The 15,358-nt window shown below is 42.8% G+C and overlaps 1 protein-coding gene and 1 pseudogene across 3 annotated transcripts in view; one reads left to right on the top strand and one right to left on the bottom strand.

Annotated features, from left to right (window-relative positions):
• Positions 1–15,358, top strand: part of HEATR5A (HEAT repeat containing 5A) — a 134,556-nt gene that overhangs the window by 111,288 nt on the left and 7,910 nt on the right. For all 3 annotated transcript variants that reach the window (XM_066344151.1, XM_066344152.1, XM_066344150.1), the window contains 4 exons: positions 3,147–3,274; positions 5,091–5,238; positions 6,312–6,584; positions 9,643–9,867. In XM_066344151.1, coding sequence (XP_066200248.1) covers positions 3,147–3,274; positions 5,091–5,238; positions 6,312–6,584; positions 9,643–9,867 — 774 coding nt within the window. The remainder of the gene's footprint in view (positions 1–3,146; positions 3,275–5,090; positions 5,239–6,311; positions 6,585–9,642; positions 9,868–15,358) is intronic.
• Positions 7,888–8,407, bottom strand: LOC136376231 (pancreatic progenitor cell differentiation and proliferation factor pseudogene; annotated as a pseudogene).

Here is a 15,358-nt window from a genome sequence, read left to right as displayed (position 1 = left end):
AGGGCCCTTATGTTATCCTCATTCTTTTTAATTCTTTTTTCTCTTTGGTCTTCCAACTGGGCATTTTCTACTACCCTGTCTTCCTGATTGCTGACTCATTCTTCTGCATCATCTGACTTGATGCTGATTTTCTCCAGTATATTTTTCATTTCTGTTGTTAAATTTTTCAGTTCTGAGAGATCCTTTTTTTATCATTTTTATCTCTTTGTTAAAGCTCTCATTGAGTTTATCCATTTGTCTGCAGAGTCCAATGAGCATCTTTATGACTATTACTTTGAACTCTTCATCAAGTAGACAGCTTACCTGTTTCATTTAGTTCTTTTCCTGGAGTTTTGTTTGGAACATACTATTTTCTCTCGTTTTATCTGTTTGTTTCTAGTTATTAGGTAGGTAGGCTAAACCTCCTGGTCTTGAAAAAGTGGCCTTACTTCATAGATGTTATATGGGGCCCACTGGTAAAATACACCTTGTCACCAGAGCCAGGTGCTCCAAAAGTGTTCCCTGTGTGGACTAGTGTGGTTTCTTGTGTCTGGGCCATAACTTCTGTGCACACACTGACAGGTGAAGCTGGTCCCTGACCTGCTGGCTGTGAGGCCTGGACACAGCCATTGTGGGCTCACTGGTGTGCAGGGCAAGCTTTTGGTGTGGCTGGCCAAGAGGCTCAGCCCACTGTTGCAGACACACTGCTGTGTGCTGCTGCTAAGGCCACCCACTGGGTGTGGCAAAATAAGTCACGTTGGAGGGGTGCTAGCCTGGGTGAGTCCTCAGGCAAATGCCAGGGTAGAGTGAAAAGTGTTAACAAGGTTAATGGAGTGTTTCATATATGGTGCTTACCAGTGTCAGACCAGCTAGGTTATGGAAAGTGGGGGGAAAATGTTACACGCCAGCACCTCTCAGCAGAAAGTTCCAAAGGATCTCAGTCCCTCCAGCACACACCCTAAAATTAGTCAAAATATCACCTTCATGTATGACTATGTGCTTTTCAAGCTACTGCCTTTGTTCCAGAACTCAGAAAGAATACAACCTGGGTTTCCTACAGCCCTTTGGCTCTTCCAGGCATAAGCCTCACTGGTTTTCTTTTCTTTTTTCTTTTTTTTTTTTTCAGAGAGAGAGAGGGATAGACAGGGACAGACAGACAGGAACGGAAAGAGATGAGAAGCATCAATCATCAGTTTTTCGTTATGACACCTTAGTTGTTCATTGATTGCTTTCTCATATGTGCCTTGACCGCGGGCCTTCAGCAGACCGAGTAACCCCTTGCTCAAGCCAGCGACCTTGGGTCCAAGCTGGTGAGCTTTGCTCAAACCAGATGAGCCCGCGCTCAAGCTGGCGACCTCGGGGTCTCGAACCTGGGTCCTCTGCATCCCAGTCCAATGTTCTATCCACTGCGCCACCGCCTGGTCAGGCTCTTCCCTTTTTTGGGGTAAAGATTTTATTTATTGATTTTAGAGAGGAGAGTGGGGAGAGAGAGAGAGAGAAAGGGGGAGCAGGAAGCATCATCTTAATTGCTTCTCATAAGTACCTTGACCAGGCACAAGCCCAGGGTTTCAAACCAGAGACCTCATCATTCCAGGGTGACACTTTATCCACTGTACCACCACAGGTCAGGCAAACCCCACTGGTTTTCAGAGCTGGATGTTATGGGAGCTCCTTTTCTTGGTGCAGGTCTCCCGGGCTAGGGCTTGGACCCCTCACTCTTCAGGGACAACCTCCATGGATGTGACATTCTTCCTATTTGTAGGTCACTACATGGGGTGTGGGTGGTAGGGTAGGTCCTGATTAGACTAGTCTCCACTCCTATCCATTTCAATCTGGTTTTTTTTCTATATCCTTAGTTGTAGAAAAAATCAGGTGTTCTCAGAGATAGCTATTCCATATGTAGTTGTAGTTTTGGTGTCATTGAGAGGTGAGCTCAGGATCGTCATACTTCGCCATCTTGAACGTGAAGCCAGAAACCTTGCTCTGGAATGGCAGTTTAGCTTCTCTGTGAAATGTTCCTCATGGTTGGTGCACAGCCCCTGCAAGAAACATGTCTCAGGATCCAGAATTTTTTTTAATTGTTCCTCGCTGCTTATCAGCTCTTGGTGGCTATTACCTCATTCTGTATTGGCTGTTAGTGGTGGCCTTGATATAACTGAGTATACTTATGTACATTTTATAAAATTGCAAATTTCATTATGTTAAGTCTAGAATCCCCATTACAAAGTGGCTTCAGCATCAGTTTGAATTACAGAAATTCCAAAAAGAAAAAAGAAATTGCAAGAGAAGTCTAGTTCTTTCCACAGAATTTTTAAGAGATCCATGTGGTATCTATAATTGTGCTGAATTTCTCAGTAATGTGTGTGTGTATATATAAAATAGCAGTGTACTGAAGGGTCATTTGCCCCCCTTTCCCTATTCTCAAAAATTGCAAGGTTTAAGGAAAGCATACTCAGAGGTACAGAATTGAAAACAAATATTAAAGTCAACGATAAATTACTTTTTTTTTAAAAAAAAAAGCTATCTTTCAAAGGTACCGTTTCTAAAATAAATGGAATTAATGTTTTTCATGTTTTGCTTACCTCATACATTACCTATAAAGAAGTTACTGATTAAATGAAATGAGAGGGTGTTAAAGGTTAATGACTAAATTAAACATTTTGGTTCATTCACCTCCCCAGGCCAGAAAAGACCAGATTTCCTTTATCATTGAGTATATTAAAATTTAGTTTCCATTTGCCTTGAGATGAGAGCTTTTTAAAAATAGACTTTTATAGAATGAAGGATAGCAGAGTTACTAGGAACATATATAAACTGCAGTGCCTGATACATGGTAATTACTCAGTAAATTTTAGAATAAAGTTATGAAATTCTGCTTGATACATTCTCTGTGACAGTTTATTGGAATTTTTGCATCTTTTATCTGTTTCATAGCAACTTCACAATAATGCATAAGCCTAGTTGAGATTATTCTTTATGTACTTGTAGATAAAAACAAAAGATTTGCCTTATCACTTTACATAGTTTAGAGTCCTATATTTATTGTAGTTTTTTGCATTACCTTTTTGCTAAGCTATGTATACATTTTATCAAAATGGAAAACATTATTTAACTTCATAAACTAAGAATCTTAAAGAAGCCTCCCTCTCTTTTTCTGCTTTCTACAGGAATCAGTGTGGAATTTCTGAGTTCCTTGCGCTCAGATGCAACCATGGAAAGCATTACTGCCTGTTTACATGCATTACAGGCCCTTCTGGATGTTCCTTGGCCCAGATCTAAAATTGGCAGTGATCAGGTGATTGTCTTTTTTTGTTAGGCTTCTGTAGGGACAGGAACAGAAACATGTTCAGGTTACTACAGCAAACAGCATCAACACAGAGAAGTAAAAAGAAAATTAAACAGCTGCACAGCTAGGCCTCAGAACTAGAATACCACAGCAGCTGTGCTGAGCTAGGAAGAGTCATGCCTCTGACCACCACTGTCCCTGCTGCTTCTGTGCTGCTTTCTGCTGCCACCGGCTAACCTCTCCACCACAGCTCGGTAATCAGACTTTCTGTGACGATGGGAAGGTTCTCAGTTGCTTGTGCAGAATAGCAGCCGCTAGTTACAGGTGGTGCTCCTTCTTTGTCTCTTTCTGCTTCAGTGCACCCTGTTGTCATACACATCTGTCTCTTCATTCCATTTCCGTAAGGGAATCCATGTGATTCATGTAGTTATTGTCTCTTACAATGTATTCCTGTTGGTTGAGCCTCCCTGCAGGTCTTTTTAAGAGACACTGACTAGCCTATAGCTAGAATCAGTCAGTAATGTCTGACTCAGTTGTCACCCTAGTAAAAGGATCACTGTACAAAGTATGACACCTCCTTTAGCTGCTTTCCCAAGAGCAGCTATGCACTGGGCAGGCACCCTCAGCATCAGGTATTACCAGATGTAGAATTTTTATCAATGACTCTTGGATGTTAAGAAACATGGAAGGTATGATTTCTACTCTATATACAAACTGTAAACTACCTTATTAACACTATCACTTATTAAGTGTAAAATATTAATCAAGTTCCTACCTGATTCAGATTGTACTTGATAAATTTTAAACTTTTTGTGCTTATTTATTCTGTATATTAAAACAGGTATTATAGTGATAGGTTTACTTTGTTATTTTCCAAGATGAAAGCCACTAGAGTAACCAGTAGACGAGAAAGGGGGAAATGAAATAGTATTTGTTCAGTGTATTTTATTTTTTTTTTTTCATTTTTTATATTTAGTGAGAGGAGGGGAGAAAGAGACAGACTCCCACGTGTGCCCGACCGGGATCCACTCAGCAAGCCCACTAGGGGGCGATGCGCTGCGCATCTGGGGCTCTTGCTTCATTGCAAGTGGAGCCAGTTTTTCCTGCCTGAGACAGAGGCCATGGAGCCATCCTCAGTGCCCAGGGCCAGCTCGCTCCAATCGAGCCATGCTTGCAGGAGGGGAGGAGGAGGGGGAGAGAGAGAGAGAGAGAGAGAAGCAAGAATGGGAAGGGTGGAGAAGCAGATGGACGCTTCTCCTGTGTGTCCTGACCAGGAATCGAACCCAGGATATTCACTCGCCGGCTGATGCTCTACCGCTGAGCCAACTAGCCAGGCCCAGTGTATTATATTCTTTAGAAGGTTATCCATTCTGTGCTTATTAACTTACCTACTTTTAATGTCATATTTCTCTATTATTCTTTGTTATTACTTAAAAAAAATAACCTAATATAATGGGAATCTACATGGCAGTCCTTGTATTCTTGTAGCCAAATTTCTCATCTTGTTTTGAAAGGTTGCTTTTCTGTTTCTCTAGGTTAGGAACTGAGTGAAAATGACTTTTTGTTACAGTGCTATCTCCCACAAGATTGAACAAAACCAGTCTGGAGCTAGTTTAAAGTAGAGAAGATGTTACATAGCTTTATCACACTAACACCTTTACTTTCTGGGAGCAGTCTGTTATATTTTCTTTTTCTTTGTCATAGAATTTAGCGTTGGTTTTTTTTTTTTTTTTTTTAAGAAAGTGTCATAGAATTTAGCATTGGTTTTTTTTTTTTTAAGAAAGTATTTCCAATACAATCTTCCCCTAAATGTTTTCCATGATAGGACTTGGGTATCGAGTTGTTGAATGTACTACATCGAGTAATTTTGACCCGAGAATCACCTTCCATTCAATTGGCTTCACTTGAAGTGGTAAAACAGATTATCTGTGCAGCTCAAGAACATGTGAAGGAGAAAAGACGAAGTGCAGAAGGTGAATGTTAACCCATAATGCCAAACTGATCACATAGCATCATGATTTTCTACAGTATTGTGTATGTGTCTATATCTTTCCGGTCATCAATTATATGTAGCACAAATGAACCATCTCTAGGTATGGCTGTAAGTACTCCCATTCACCTTTACATGTTAGCTTGGATATTGCCAGTGACTAAACTGTTCCTTGAAAAAAATGAAAATTTTAACAAAACCCTGGAAGCAAAAACATCCCTTATTCTAATTGAGTGCTTACTTACACTAGCTCTTAAGAGTTTGCTAATGTGCATGGAGAGAACAGCTGACAGTTTTTAATGGCTTAGGTTTTGCAAAGTGATTAAATGGCTTATTTACAGGTCTGATTTGGTATTGGTGAGAGTTTATCATTCAAGGTTACATTTGACTACCTATAACAGAAAACCCAATATAACAGTGAATTTAAAACACAAAGACTTATTCTGTCATCTAAAGAAGTCTGGATGTAGCCCTGGCCAGGTAGCTCTGTTGGTTAGTGTGCCGTCCCGACACACCACAACTGTGGATCGCTCCCGGTCAGGACACGTACAGGAGTCAACCAGTGAGTGCCTAAAGTGGAAGTGGAACAACAAATTGATATTTTTCTCTTTTTTTTCTCCCTTCTCTGTCTAAATTAATAAATTTAAAAAAAATTTTTTAATTAATTTTGTAAGAAAAATCCAGAGGTAAGCAGTTCTGGGCTGGTGTGCAGCTTCACAGGGACATCAAGGACCTCGGTTCCCCTCTTTCTGTCATAAGGTCACAAGGTCAGTGCCGGAGCTCTAGCTGTCAGGTTCACATTCTTGACATGAAGGAGTTCACCAGAAAATTTTTTAAGGCCCAGAGGGCTACCAAGGATTTCTTTTGATTCATTGCAATAAAAAGTCATAATAAAGACAACTACTTCTACATTCCTGCTTTCTGTTTCAATCTTTAAGACTCAAGACTTTAGCCATTTGAATGGGTTTCCTATAACAGAAATGAACTAAATTGCCTTCGACCAGAAGCAAAGTAAATATGAAGCATTTATTCAACACTCTTCTTTCTGTCTTTTAGTTGATGATGGGGCTGCCGAAAAGGAAACTCTGCCAGAATTTGGAGAGGGAAAGGACACAGGAGGACTTGTGCCTGGGAGATCTTTGGTGTTTGCAACACTGGAATTGTGTGTGTGCATCCTAGTTAGACAGCTCCCAGAACTAAATCCTAAGTTGACAGGTAGCCCAGGAGTAAAAGCTACAAAGCCACACACTCTGTCGGAAGATGGGAGTCAGCTGGTCTCAGCCGCAGTAGTTATCCTCTCTGAGCTTCCCGCAGTGTGCTCTCCTGAAGGTATGCTGGGGCGGGTGGTTGCTTACTTGACCGGGAAGGGGAGAAATGGTTCTGATAGATAAAGGTGATGGTTGCTAATCCTTTTCTCATTAAACCAAATCTGACCAAAAGATTTGGATAATGCTATTAATCTTCTAACATTAAGGTTACATTCTACTAATTTGTTTTACTAAAATGGTAAGACAGCATGAACTACAGATATGCTTTTTTATGGTTGACAGTATTTTTAACTGGTCAGTGGAAGTTATTCATTCTTGGGCATTTTCTTAGTCTACAGTATGTAACGGACTTTCCCTATGGCAGCAGTGACAGAAGTTTGTCCTCATACCCAGTTCTATTTGGAATCAAGTTCATACTCTCAGTCCTTAGCATGTTAAGGCTCCCCACAGAGCTCTGCTGAGTCACTACTTCTTTGATTCCTTTCGTGTAAATTTTAAACCCACAAGCCTTCATGCTCATTCTTGTTCTGTGCTATTGTTCTTGGTGTTACTTGATTTGAAGTGACCCCATCCCTTCTATTTAAATTTTTGCCTTCCTTTGAGGTTCAGTACTAGGCCTACCTCATCTGTGAGGCTTTCCTATATATAAATATGTGTGTGTGTGTGTGTTGCTTCCATATGTAGATACATAGTTTTTATGTGTCATATTGAGGCATTATATGTAATTGATGATTATACATAAAGATAAGTTGCTTTTATACACAGAGAAGTGTCTTTTTTTTTCTTTTTTTTTGCTGGCTGCTCATTTATTTTCAATGTGGTGCAAGGCACACGGTTATGGGTGTCAGGAAGGCTCGCGTGTGGCTTGGGTAGAAAAGAGCTGGACTTTTTGGTATTTTGCTGTTTTGATAAAAAAAAAAAAGAACCCAACTGCTTCTGCTTGCTGCAGCCTGCCCAGTCTATGGGGTGGGGTAAGCGGAGGACAGGGAGAGAAGAGGGGTGGTGCTTGCTGCAGCCTGCCCAGTCTATGGGGTGGGGGTGGGGGGGACAGGGAGAAAGGAGGGGTGGTGCTTGCTGCAGCCTGTCCAGTCTATGGGGTGAGGTGGGGGGGGACAGGGAGAGAGGAGGGGTGGTGCTTGCTGCAGCCTGTCCAGTCTATGGGGTGGGGTGGGGGGGGACAGGGAGAGAGGAGGGGTGGTGCTTGCTGCAGCCTGTCCAGTCTATGGGGTGGGGTGGGGGGGGGACAGGGAGAGAGGAGGGGTGGTGCTTGCTGCAGCCTGCCCAGTCTATGGGGTGGGATGGGGTGAGGAGGGGGACAGGGAGAGAGGGGGTTGGGGGGGGGGGCTCAAAAAGCCTAGCGCCTCTGCAAGTCTGATGGCTGGTGGTGGCCACTCAGGATGGGGGCCCAGTGTTGGCTTTGCCAGGCTGGCCACCAGTCTGCTTCCTTGTGGCTTCCCCAGCCAGGTCACAGGTGATCTTGCTGATGGAGGCCTGGGAGATTCCGAGTGTTCTGGGGACTCCAACACGGTGGCCATGAACGGGAAAGTGGACTTCCCGAAAAAGAAGCTTGCCCACCAGTGACCTGGGTCCGCCTTGGGGAGACCAGGATGGTGGGGGATGGCTTCCCCAGGGTACTCAGCACTTCCACAAGAGCTGTTACTGGAAGTGGAACCCAGGCGGCACCGGTAGTAATTGTTGGTGGCCAGGAGGGAGCCGCTGGAGGGGGTGGCTGCCATGCTCTTGTTTGTGGACTGGTGGCAACCTCGGCGGCAGCCCCTCGTGGACCTCGGCGCGCAATCACAGGTGGCGGGAACGAGGGCACTAGGCCACGGAGCCCTTTTGCAGAGGAGACTGCGGGAGGCCACTTCTCGACCAAGAAGCGTGGGGATCGAGAAGTGTCTTATTTCCAATGAAATCGGGGTTTTTTTGTTGTTTTTTTGTTGTTGTTTTTTGTATTTTTCTGAAGTTGGAAATGGGGAGGCAGTCAGACAGACTCCTGCATGCACCCAACCGGGATACACCCGGCACGCCCACCAGGGGGCGATGCTCTGCCCATCTGGGGTGTCACTCTGTTGCAACCAGAGCCATTCTAGTGCTTGAGGCAGAGGCCACAGAGCCATCCTCAGCGCCCGGGCCAACTTTGCTCCAATGGAGCCTTGGCTGCAGGAGGGGAAGAGAGACACAGAGAGGAAGGAGGGGGGGAGGGGGGGAGAAGCAGATGGGCACTTCTTCTATGTGCCCTGGCCAGGAATCGAACCCGGGACTCCTGCACGCCAGGCCGACGCTCTACCACTGAGCTAACCGGCCAGGGCCGAAATGTTTTATTATTTAGGAAATCTAGGACATAATAGGTACCCAGTACTTAAAACTTTTCAGTTCGTAAGCATATTTCTGCTTAAGTGTGTCCTGATAAATTTATGTGCTGTCTTATTTTTAACATGACTTTAACCTTTAGTTTGAAATTATATTCCTTGCCCTTGCACACTGTCTTACACCAAGAGTGACAGAAAAAGTTACCAGGGAGGATTAGGGATAAAAATATACCCATTTTGTTAAGTAGCCTCTGGGAAAATTAAACCGACCATTTTAGCTTTAGTATCTTTCATTTTAAACATAACTGATGTTTTGCCTGACCAGGCGGTATAATAGTAAATAGAGCGTCAAGACTGGGATGCAGAGGACCCAGGTTCAAAACCCTTAGGTCGCCAGCTTGAGTGTGCGGTTGCTGGCTTGATCCCAAAGGTCGCTGGCTAGAAGCCCAAGGTTACTGGCTTGAGCAAGGGGTTACTCACTCTGCTATAGTCCCCCGGTCAAGCCACACATGAGAAAGCAATCAATGAATAAGCAATAAATGAACAACTAAGGTGCTGAAACAAAGAATGGATGCTTCTCATCTCTCTCCCTTCCTGTCTGTCTCTATCTGTCCCTCTCTTTGACTCGCTCTATCTCTGTCAAAAATAAATAAGTAAATAAATAAACATAACTGACTTTTGAACTCTGTAGTGGCCATGAAAACTTTAGTATTTTGTACTGAGTGGATTGCTACAAGTTCCTTAAAAAAGTTTAATTTAAAATTAATTAAAACATGTATTTTACCATAGGTTATGTATATCTTACAGGAAGCATCTCAGTCCTCCCTACAATATTGTACCTCACGATCGGAGTCCTCAGAGAAACTGCTGTACGGCTGCCTGGGGGCCAGTTATCTTCAACAGTTGCAGCCTCCCTGCAGGCGCTGAGAGGAATATTATCTTCTCCCATGGCCAGAGCGGAAAAGAGCCAAACTGCCTGGACTGACCTTCTCCGTAGTGCTTTAACAACTATTCTCGACTGTTGGGATCCAGGTATTTCAGCTCCTTGGAAGCAGTTGTTCAGTTTTTTTTAAAAAGTAAGAGGTACAGTTTTTTGAGAATAAGCTATTTACTTGGTCATATTTGGTAGTCTCACCTAAAAGAGACCATGTTTACTATGTACGTGGTTGGAGAATGTAAGTAGATAGAAACATCTATGTTCTCATTTTAGTATCTTAATCTGTAATGGCAAGTAAATGACCGGCAGCCTGTGTATTAGGTTGACAGTGGGAAACCTTTCAGATGTAATATCATGTTAATTTAAAATATTGTATGATCCATGACAACTGACAACTTTTTAATATGCATAGTATACTGAAAAGTGTGTGAGCTATGCATTATAAATACAAAATAAGACCAATCTGGTTCATATCCTCACTTTCTTGCTTACTAGCTAACTAACTAGCCACATTACCCAACTTCTGTGAGCTTTAGTTTTATCATTAATAAAATAAGGATATTCTGTTGCAGGAAATTGTTAGAGCAGTAACATAATACATGAGAAGCATCTTGCTTATTATATGGCATATATCAATAAATGATAACTAGTATTATGTTCAGTACCCACTAAAACTTGTTTACTTATGTAGTTTTTATTTCAACATGTATAATGATTATAAAAAGTCTTTAGACGAATTACAAATTATCCTCACTTTTCTTGTTCTAGTGGGAATAAATGTCACAATTCACCATATTCTATTTCATATGGTAAAAAGGTTTCAGCTGAATTTAGCATTTATTGACTACCTGTTTTATACCCAGAGTTTGGATTCTAGTGCATATAAATTGCTGTAGGGTATGATTAGTAACATAGCATTCTCCTTGAAGGCAACAGTAATATGTTAATTATCACGGGATTTCTAGTACAATAAAAAGAGACTAATTGGCAGAAAAAAAATGAGAGTAATCAGTTCTGTTTGATTAAACCAGGCCTAGTGTCACAGGTAGGGTTCTCTGGAAACTTCTGCCAACGTGGAGTTTGGGGAGAAAGGGTTTCATTAAGGAACGAAATCTGTGAAGGGAATGGAGGAAAGCAATTTTGGGCAAAAGAGGTAATACTACAGTGTAGGCCCCAGAAAACTCGGTGAACCTGAGCGCTCTGGAGATTGCCCATCAGAGTGTCCCACATCGGACAGAAGTGGCCTGGCTGTTTTCCTCAGATGTGGGCTTCCCTGCAGGATGTGATCTCAGTCAAGGCAACTCTGAACTCAGGCCAACCCTGAGGCGCTCACAGCTGACCACACTCCCCAGCAAAGGGAATGCAGGATTATACCTCTTGTCTGCCACAAGGGGCTTCTCAGAAGCATCAGTTTCTTAAAGAATTAGAGCATTCTCCAATAGGACATCGTAGATAGGGATTCAGGCCAAAAAAAAATTAATGTATTGACTTTTCAGAGAGGAAGAGAGAGAAAGAGAGAAACATTGATTTGTTGTTCCACGTATTCATGCTATCATTGGTCGATTCTTATATGTGCCCTGACCGAGGATCGAACCCACAACCTCTTAGCATGTCAGGACAATGTTCTAACCAAGTGAGCTACCCAACCAGGGCCTGCAAGACACAAAATTTTTATTAAACTCTGGAGACCTAATTAGTAAAGTGCATTTTGGAACAGCAAATAGAGAAATGAGAGAATGTGGGTTTGAGGGGAAAGAGGAGGAGGGTAGTGATTGAGGATTAGTAGAAAAAGAGATGAGTTGGATGTTTCTTAGAGCCAGATTCTGGAGGATTTGGCATGATCTGTAGTTTGGACTGCTTTTAATATGAGTGTGGAATTACTAAAAGATTTTCAGCAAAGTACAGTGATTTGCATTTCTAAAGAATCACTCTAACAGCAATATAGAAAGGAAAGCAAGATTGTGGAGATAAGATGGTAGCAGTAAGAGGAGCAGAATAATAAACCCTAAAATATTAAGTATGTACTAACAGAATTTACTGATAGTTTCGTTTAGAAGTTGGAAGGGTAGAGTAAGTGGAGCACTCGTAGTACCATTAACAGAAATGCCAATGAGCATTTTCAGAGGAATGTAGTGAAGTTAAGTTGAAATGCCTGTAGAATAATCAAGTGGGACAGACTATGTAGAAGTCTGGAGTTCAAGAATGAAGCCTGGACTAGGGATGATTTTAGATTACAAGTTTTGAGAGTTGTCGGTACAACCTATAGCATGGTTGAAATAACCCGATTTGAGTGTATGGAGCAAGATGGAAGGAGACTTAGAAGAGAATGCAGTCACAAAAGCCAAAGAAAAAGTTTGAATGGCAAGAGTTTGCCAGCAGTGTAAAAGACGGTGCTTTGGCACAGATAAGAGGGAAGGAAGGGAAGGACCGGAGTGAAAGTCTCCTATTAACAGGAAGGAGAAGAAGCTGAAGGAAGGGTAGGGTCAAGGAATTTTTCATTTTTTAAGAAGAGACTAGTATGAGTTCGTGTGTATGGGAAAAAAGAAGGTAGAGCCTGACCTGTGGTGGCACAGTGGATAAAGCGTCGACCTGGAAATGCTGAGGTCGCCGGTTCAAAACCCTGGGCTTGCCTGGTCAAGGCACATATGGGAGTTGATGCTTCCAGCTCCTCCCCCCTTCTCTCTGTCTCTCCTCTCTCTCTCTCTCTCTCTCTCTCTCTCTCTCTCTCTCTCCCTCTCCCTCTCCCTCTCCCTCTCCCTCTCCCTCTCCCTCTCCCTCTCCCTCTCCCTCTCCCTCTCCCTCTCCTCTCTAAAATGAATGAATAAATAAAAAATAATAAAAAAAAAAGAAGGTAGAGATGAGATTGAAGTTGGAAATACTAGGGATGGAAACAACGTCCCTTTCCAGGCAGGACGAAATAACAGTCACTCTGAATTTTTTTTTTTTTTTCACAGAGAGAGAGTCAGACAGGGACAGACAGACAGGAACAGAGAGATGAGAAGCACCAATCATTAGTTTTTCATTGCACATTGCAACACCTTAGTTGTTCATTGATTGCTTTCTCATACGCGCCTTGACCGCGGGCCTTCAGCAGGCCAAGTAACCCCTTGCTTGAGCCAGCGTCCTTGGGTCCAAGCTGGTGAATTTTTGCTCAAACCAGATGAGCCCACGCTCAAGTTGACGACCTTGGAGTCTCGAACCTGGGTCTTCCGTATCCCAGTCCAACGCTCTATCCACTGCGCCACCACCCAGTCAGGGCGGTCACTCGGAATTTTAAAGGATTATCCTCTGCCAATGAACAGAAGAAAAAAGATATGGATGGAAATGCTGAGTCTAAATTTTTATGTTGAGAGTGATGATGAGCCTGGCCCTTTCATCATACACACACACACACAGTTTAGGACCTTGAGAATTTAGGCCATCTACTGAGAAAAATTTAAGAAGCAGCTAATCATGACAGGAAAACCACTTGCTATATAACGAGTTTCCTCAAAACTTAAGTGGCTTAAAACAACATTTATTATCTGATTGTTAGGGGCCAAGGGATTCAGAGCAGTGTAGCTGGGTATTTCTGTCTCAAGGTCTCTCCTGAGGTTACTATTATGATTTTGGCCAGGACTGCAACCAGAGGCTCCATTTCCAAGATGACTCACTCAAGGCTGTTGGCAAGAGCCTTCACTTTCTCTCTGCCTGTTAGCAGGAGGCCCCACTTCCCTACCACACAGGGCTAATGCCAGGGGAACCTTATATGTATCCCAAATTACAGAGAATGGGCTATAATTGAAAAATAAAACTTAGAAAAAGACGAGGAATACAGTCATGTACTGCATGCCGCATTTCGGTCATTACAAACCATATATACAATGGTGGTTCTATAAGATTATAACTGATTATAAGCAAAAAGCTTGTTTGCAATGTTAAAAGAAAAGGCTGGAGCACACTGATGTTGAATTTACTGCTAGCTCTGTGTGGTTTAAAACACAAGGAGGCTCACCCAGCATGCAGTCTACCAGAGGTTGGAGCCAGAAGTTGGCCAGGGATCTAGAGGTGCAGGCTGGGGAAAGGAGAATCTCCCACCCACCCCCCATGCCATGCACTCACAACTCATTTCCCTTCTTTCCATTGCTTCTTGTCTCTCCCACTCTCCCATTCTTGTTCCTCTTACAAACTCATTTCCCTTTCCTCCGTTTTCTCTTTATCTTTCTTCCCAGACCCATTCCTCTCTCCCCCCTCCCTTTTGTTGTGTCTCCTCTCTAGCTTTTTTTTTTTATTCAGTGAGAGGAAGGGAGACAGACTCGCACATGTGCCCTGACCAGAATCCACCCACCCGGCAAGCCCACTAGGGGGCAATGCTCCACCCATCTGGGTGTCACTCCACTGCTCTTAGTGCCTGAGGCCAAGGCCATGGAGCCATCCTCAATGCCCGGGGCCAACTCACTCCAATTGAGCCATGGCTGCAGGAGGGGAAGAGAGAGACAGAGAGAGAAGCATGAGGGGAAGGGATGGAGAAGCAGGTGGGTGCCTCTTCTGTGTGCCCTGACCAGGAATAGAACCCGGGACATCCACACACCAAGCCAACACTTTACCACTAAGCCAACCAACCAGGGCCTCTCCAGCTTTCTCTCTCTGGGTCTCTGATCTCTGCTCTCCCCTTCTCTTCCTTCCCTTTCTCCCCTCCTCCTGGCCTTCTCCTGACATCTACTCTCCCTCCAAAGGTACCTCCCTCAACAGCTCTCTCCCTGATCCCCAGCGTGTATGAATATGCGTTCTCACTTGTGCACACACAACTTTATCTTTTATCCTGTAGTTTTACTGTACCTTTTCTAGATTTGATACACAAATACTTACAGTTGTGTTACGGTTGCCTATAGTATTCAGCACTGTAGCATGCTATACTGGTTTGTAGGGTAGGAGCAGTTGGCCTAGGTGTGTAGGAGGCTCCACCATCTAGGCTTGTGTAAGTGCACTCAGTGATGTTCACACAAGGATGAAATCTAATGCATTTTGCAGAACACACCCTTGTCCTTCAATAAGGCATGACTGTAAAGGTATTTGAGCAGGGTTGGGGAAATAAGGACATTTTAGAAGAAATGGGAAAAGGAATCCAGGACAGTTTTATTTTACTGAAAATGAAAGGACAATTTTATTAAACAGATTAGCTAAGTATGTTATAGTTTCAAGTTGATATAACTGACTGAAAGTAACTACTGCATGGGAAACAGGATAGCACCTGATTGATTACGAGTTTACTCTCTGGAATCAAACTGTCTGCCTTACAGATTGTATGACTTGAGCAAATGACTGAATTTCTGTTTCTCAGTCTCACTCATAAAATTGTAGATATAAGAGTGCCTATCTCATGGCACCATTGTGAGGATTTAATGTTTAATATATGTGAAGTACTTAGAATTAATGCTGTCACAATTTTAAATGTTGACCATGTACCTTTTTTACCTTGAAATTATTCAAGTTATTTTTATAAAATAAATCTCACTCATCCATAAATTTTGCTTTTACTGTTACTATGTCTCAAATCTCAGCTCAGTTATCAATATCCTCAGAGTCTTCTCTGACCACCCAGTATGG

This window comes from Saccopteryx leptura, chromosome 6, assembly GCF_036850995.1.
Source record: "Saccopteryx leptura isolate mSacLep1 chromosome 6, mSacLep1_pri_phased_curated, whole genome shotgun sequence".
NCBI classification, from domain to species: Eukaryota; Metazoa; Chordata; class Mammalia; order Chiroptera; family Emballonuridae; genus Saccopteryx; species Saccopteryx leptura.
This window is presented reverse-complemented; position numbering and strand designations above follow the sequence as displayed.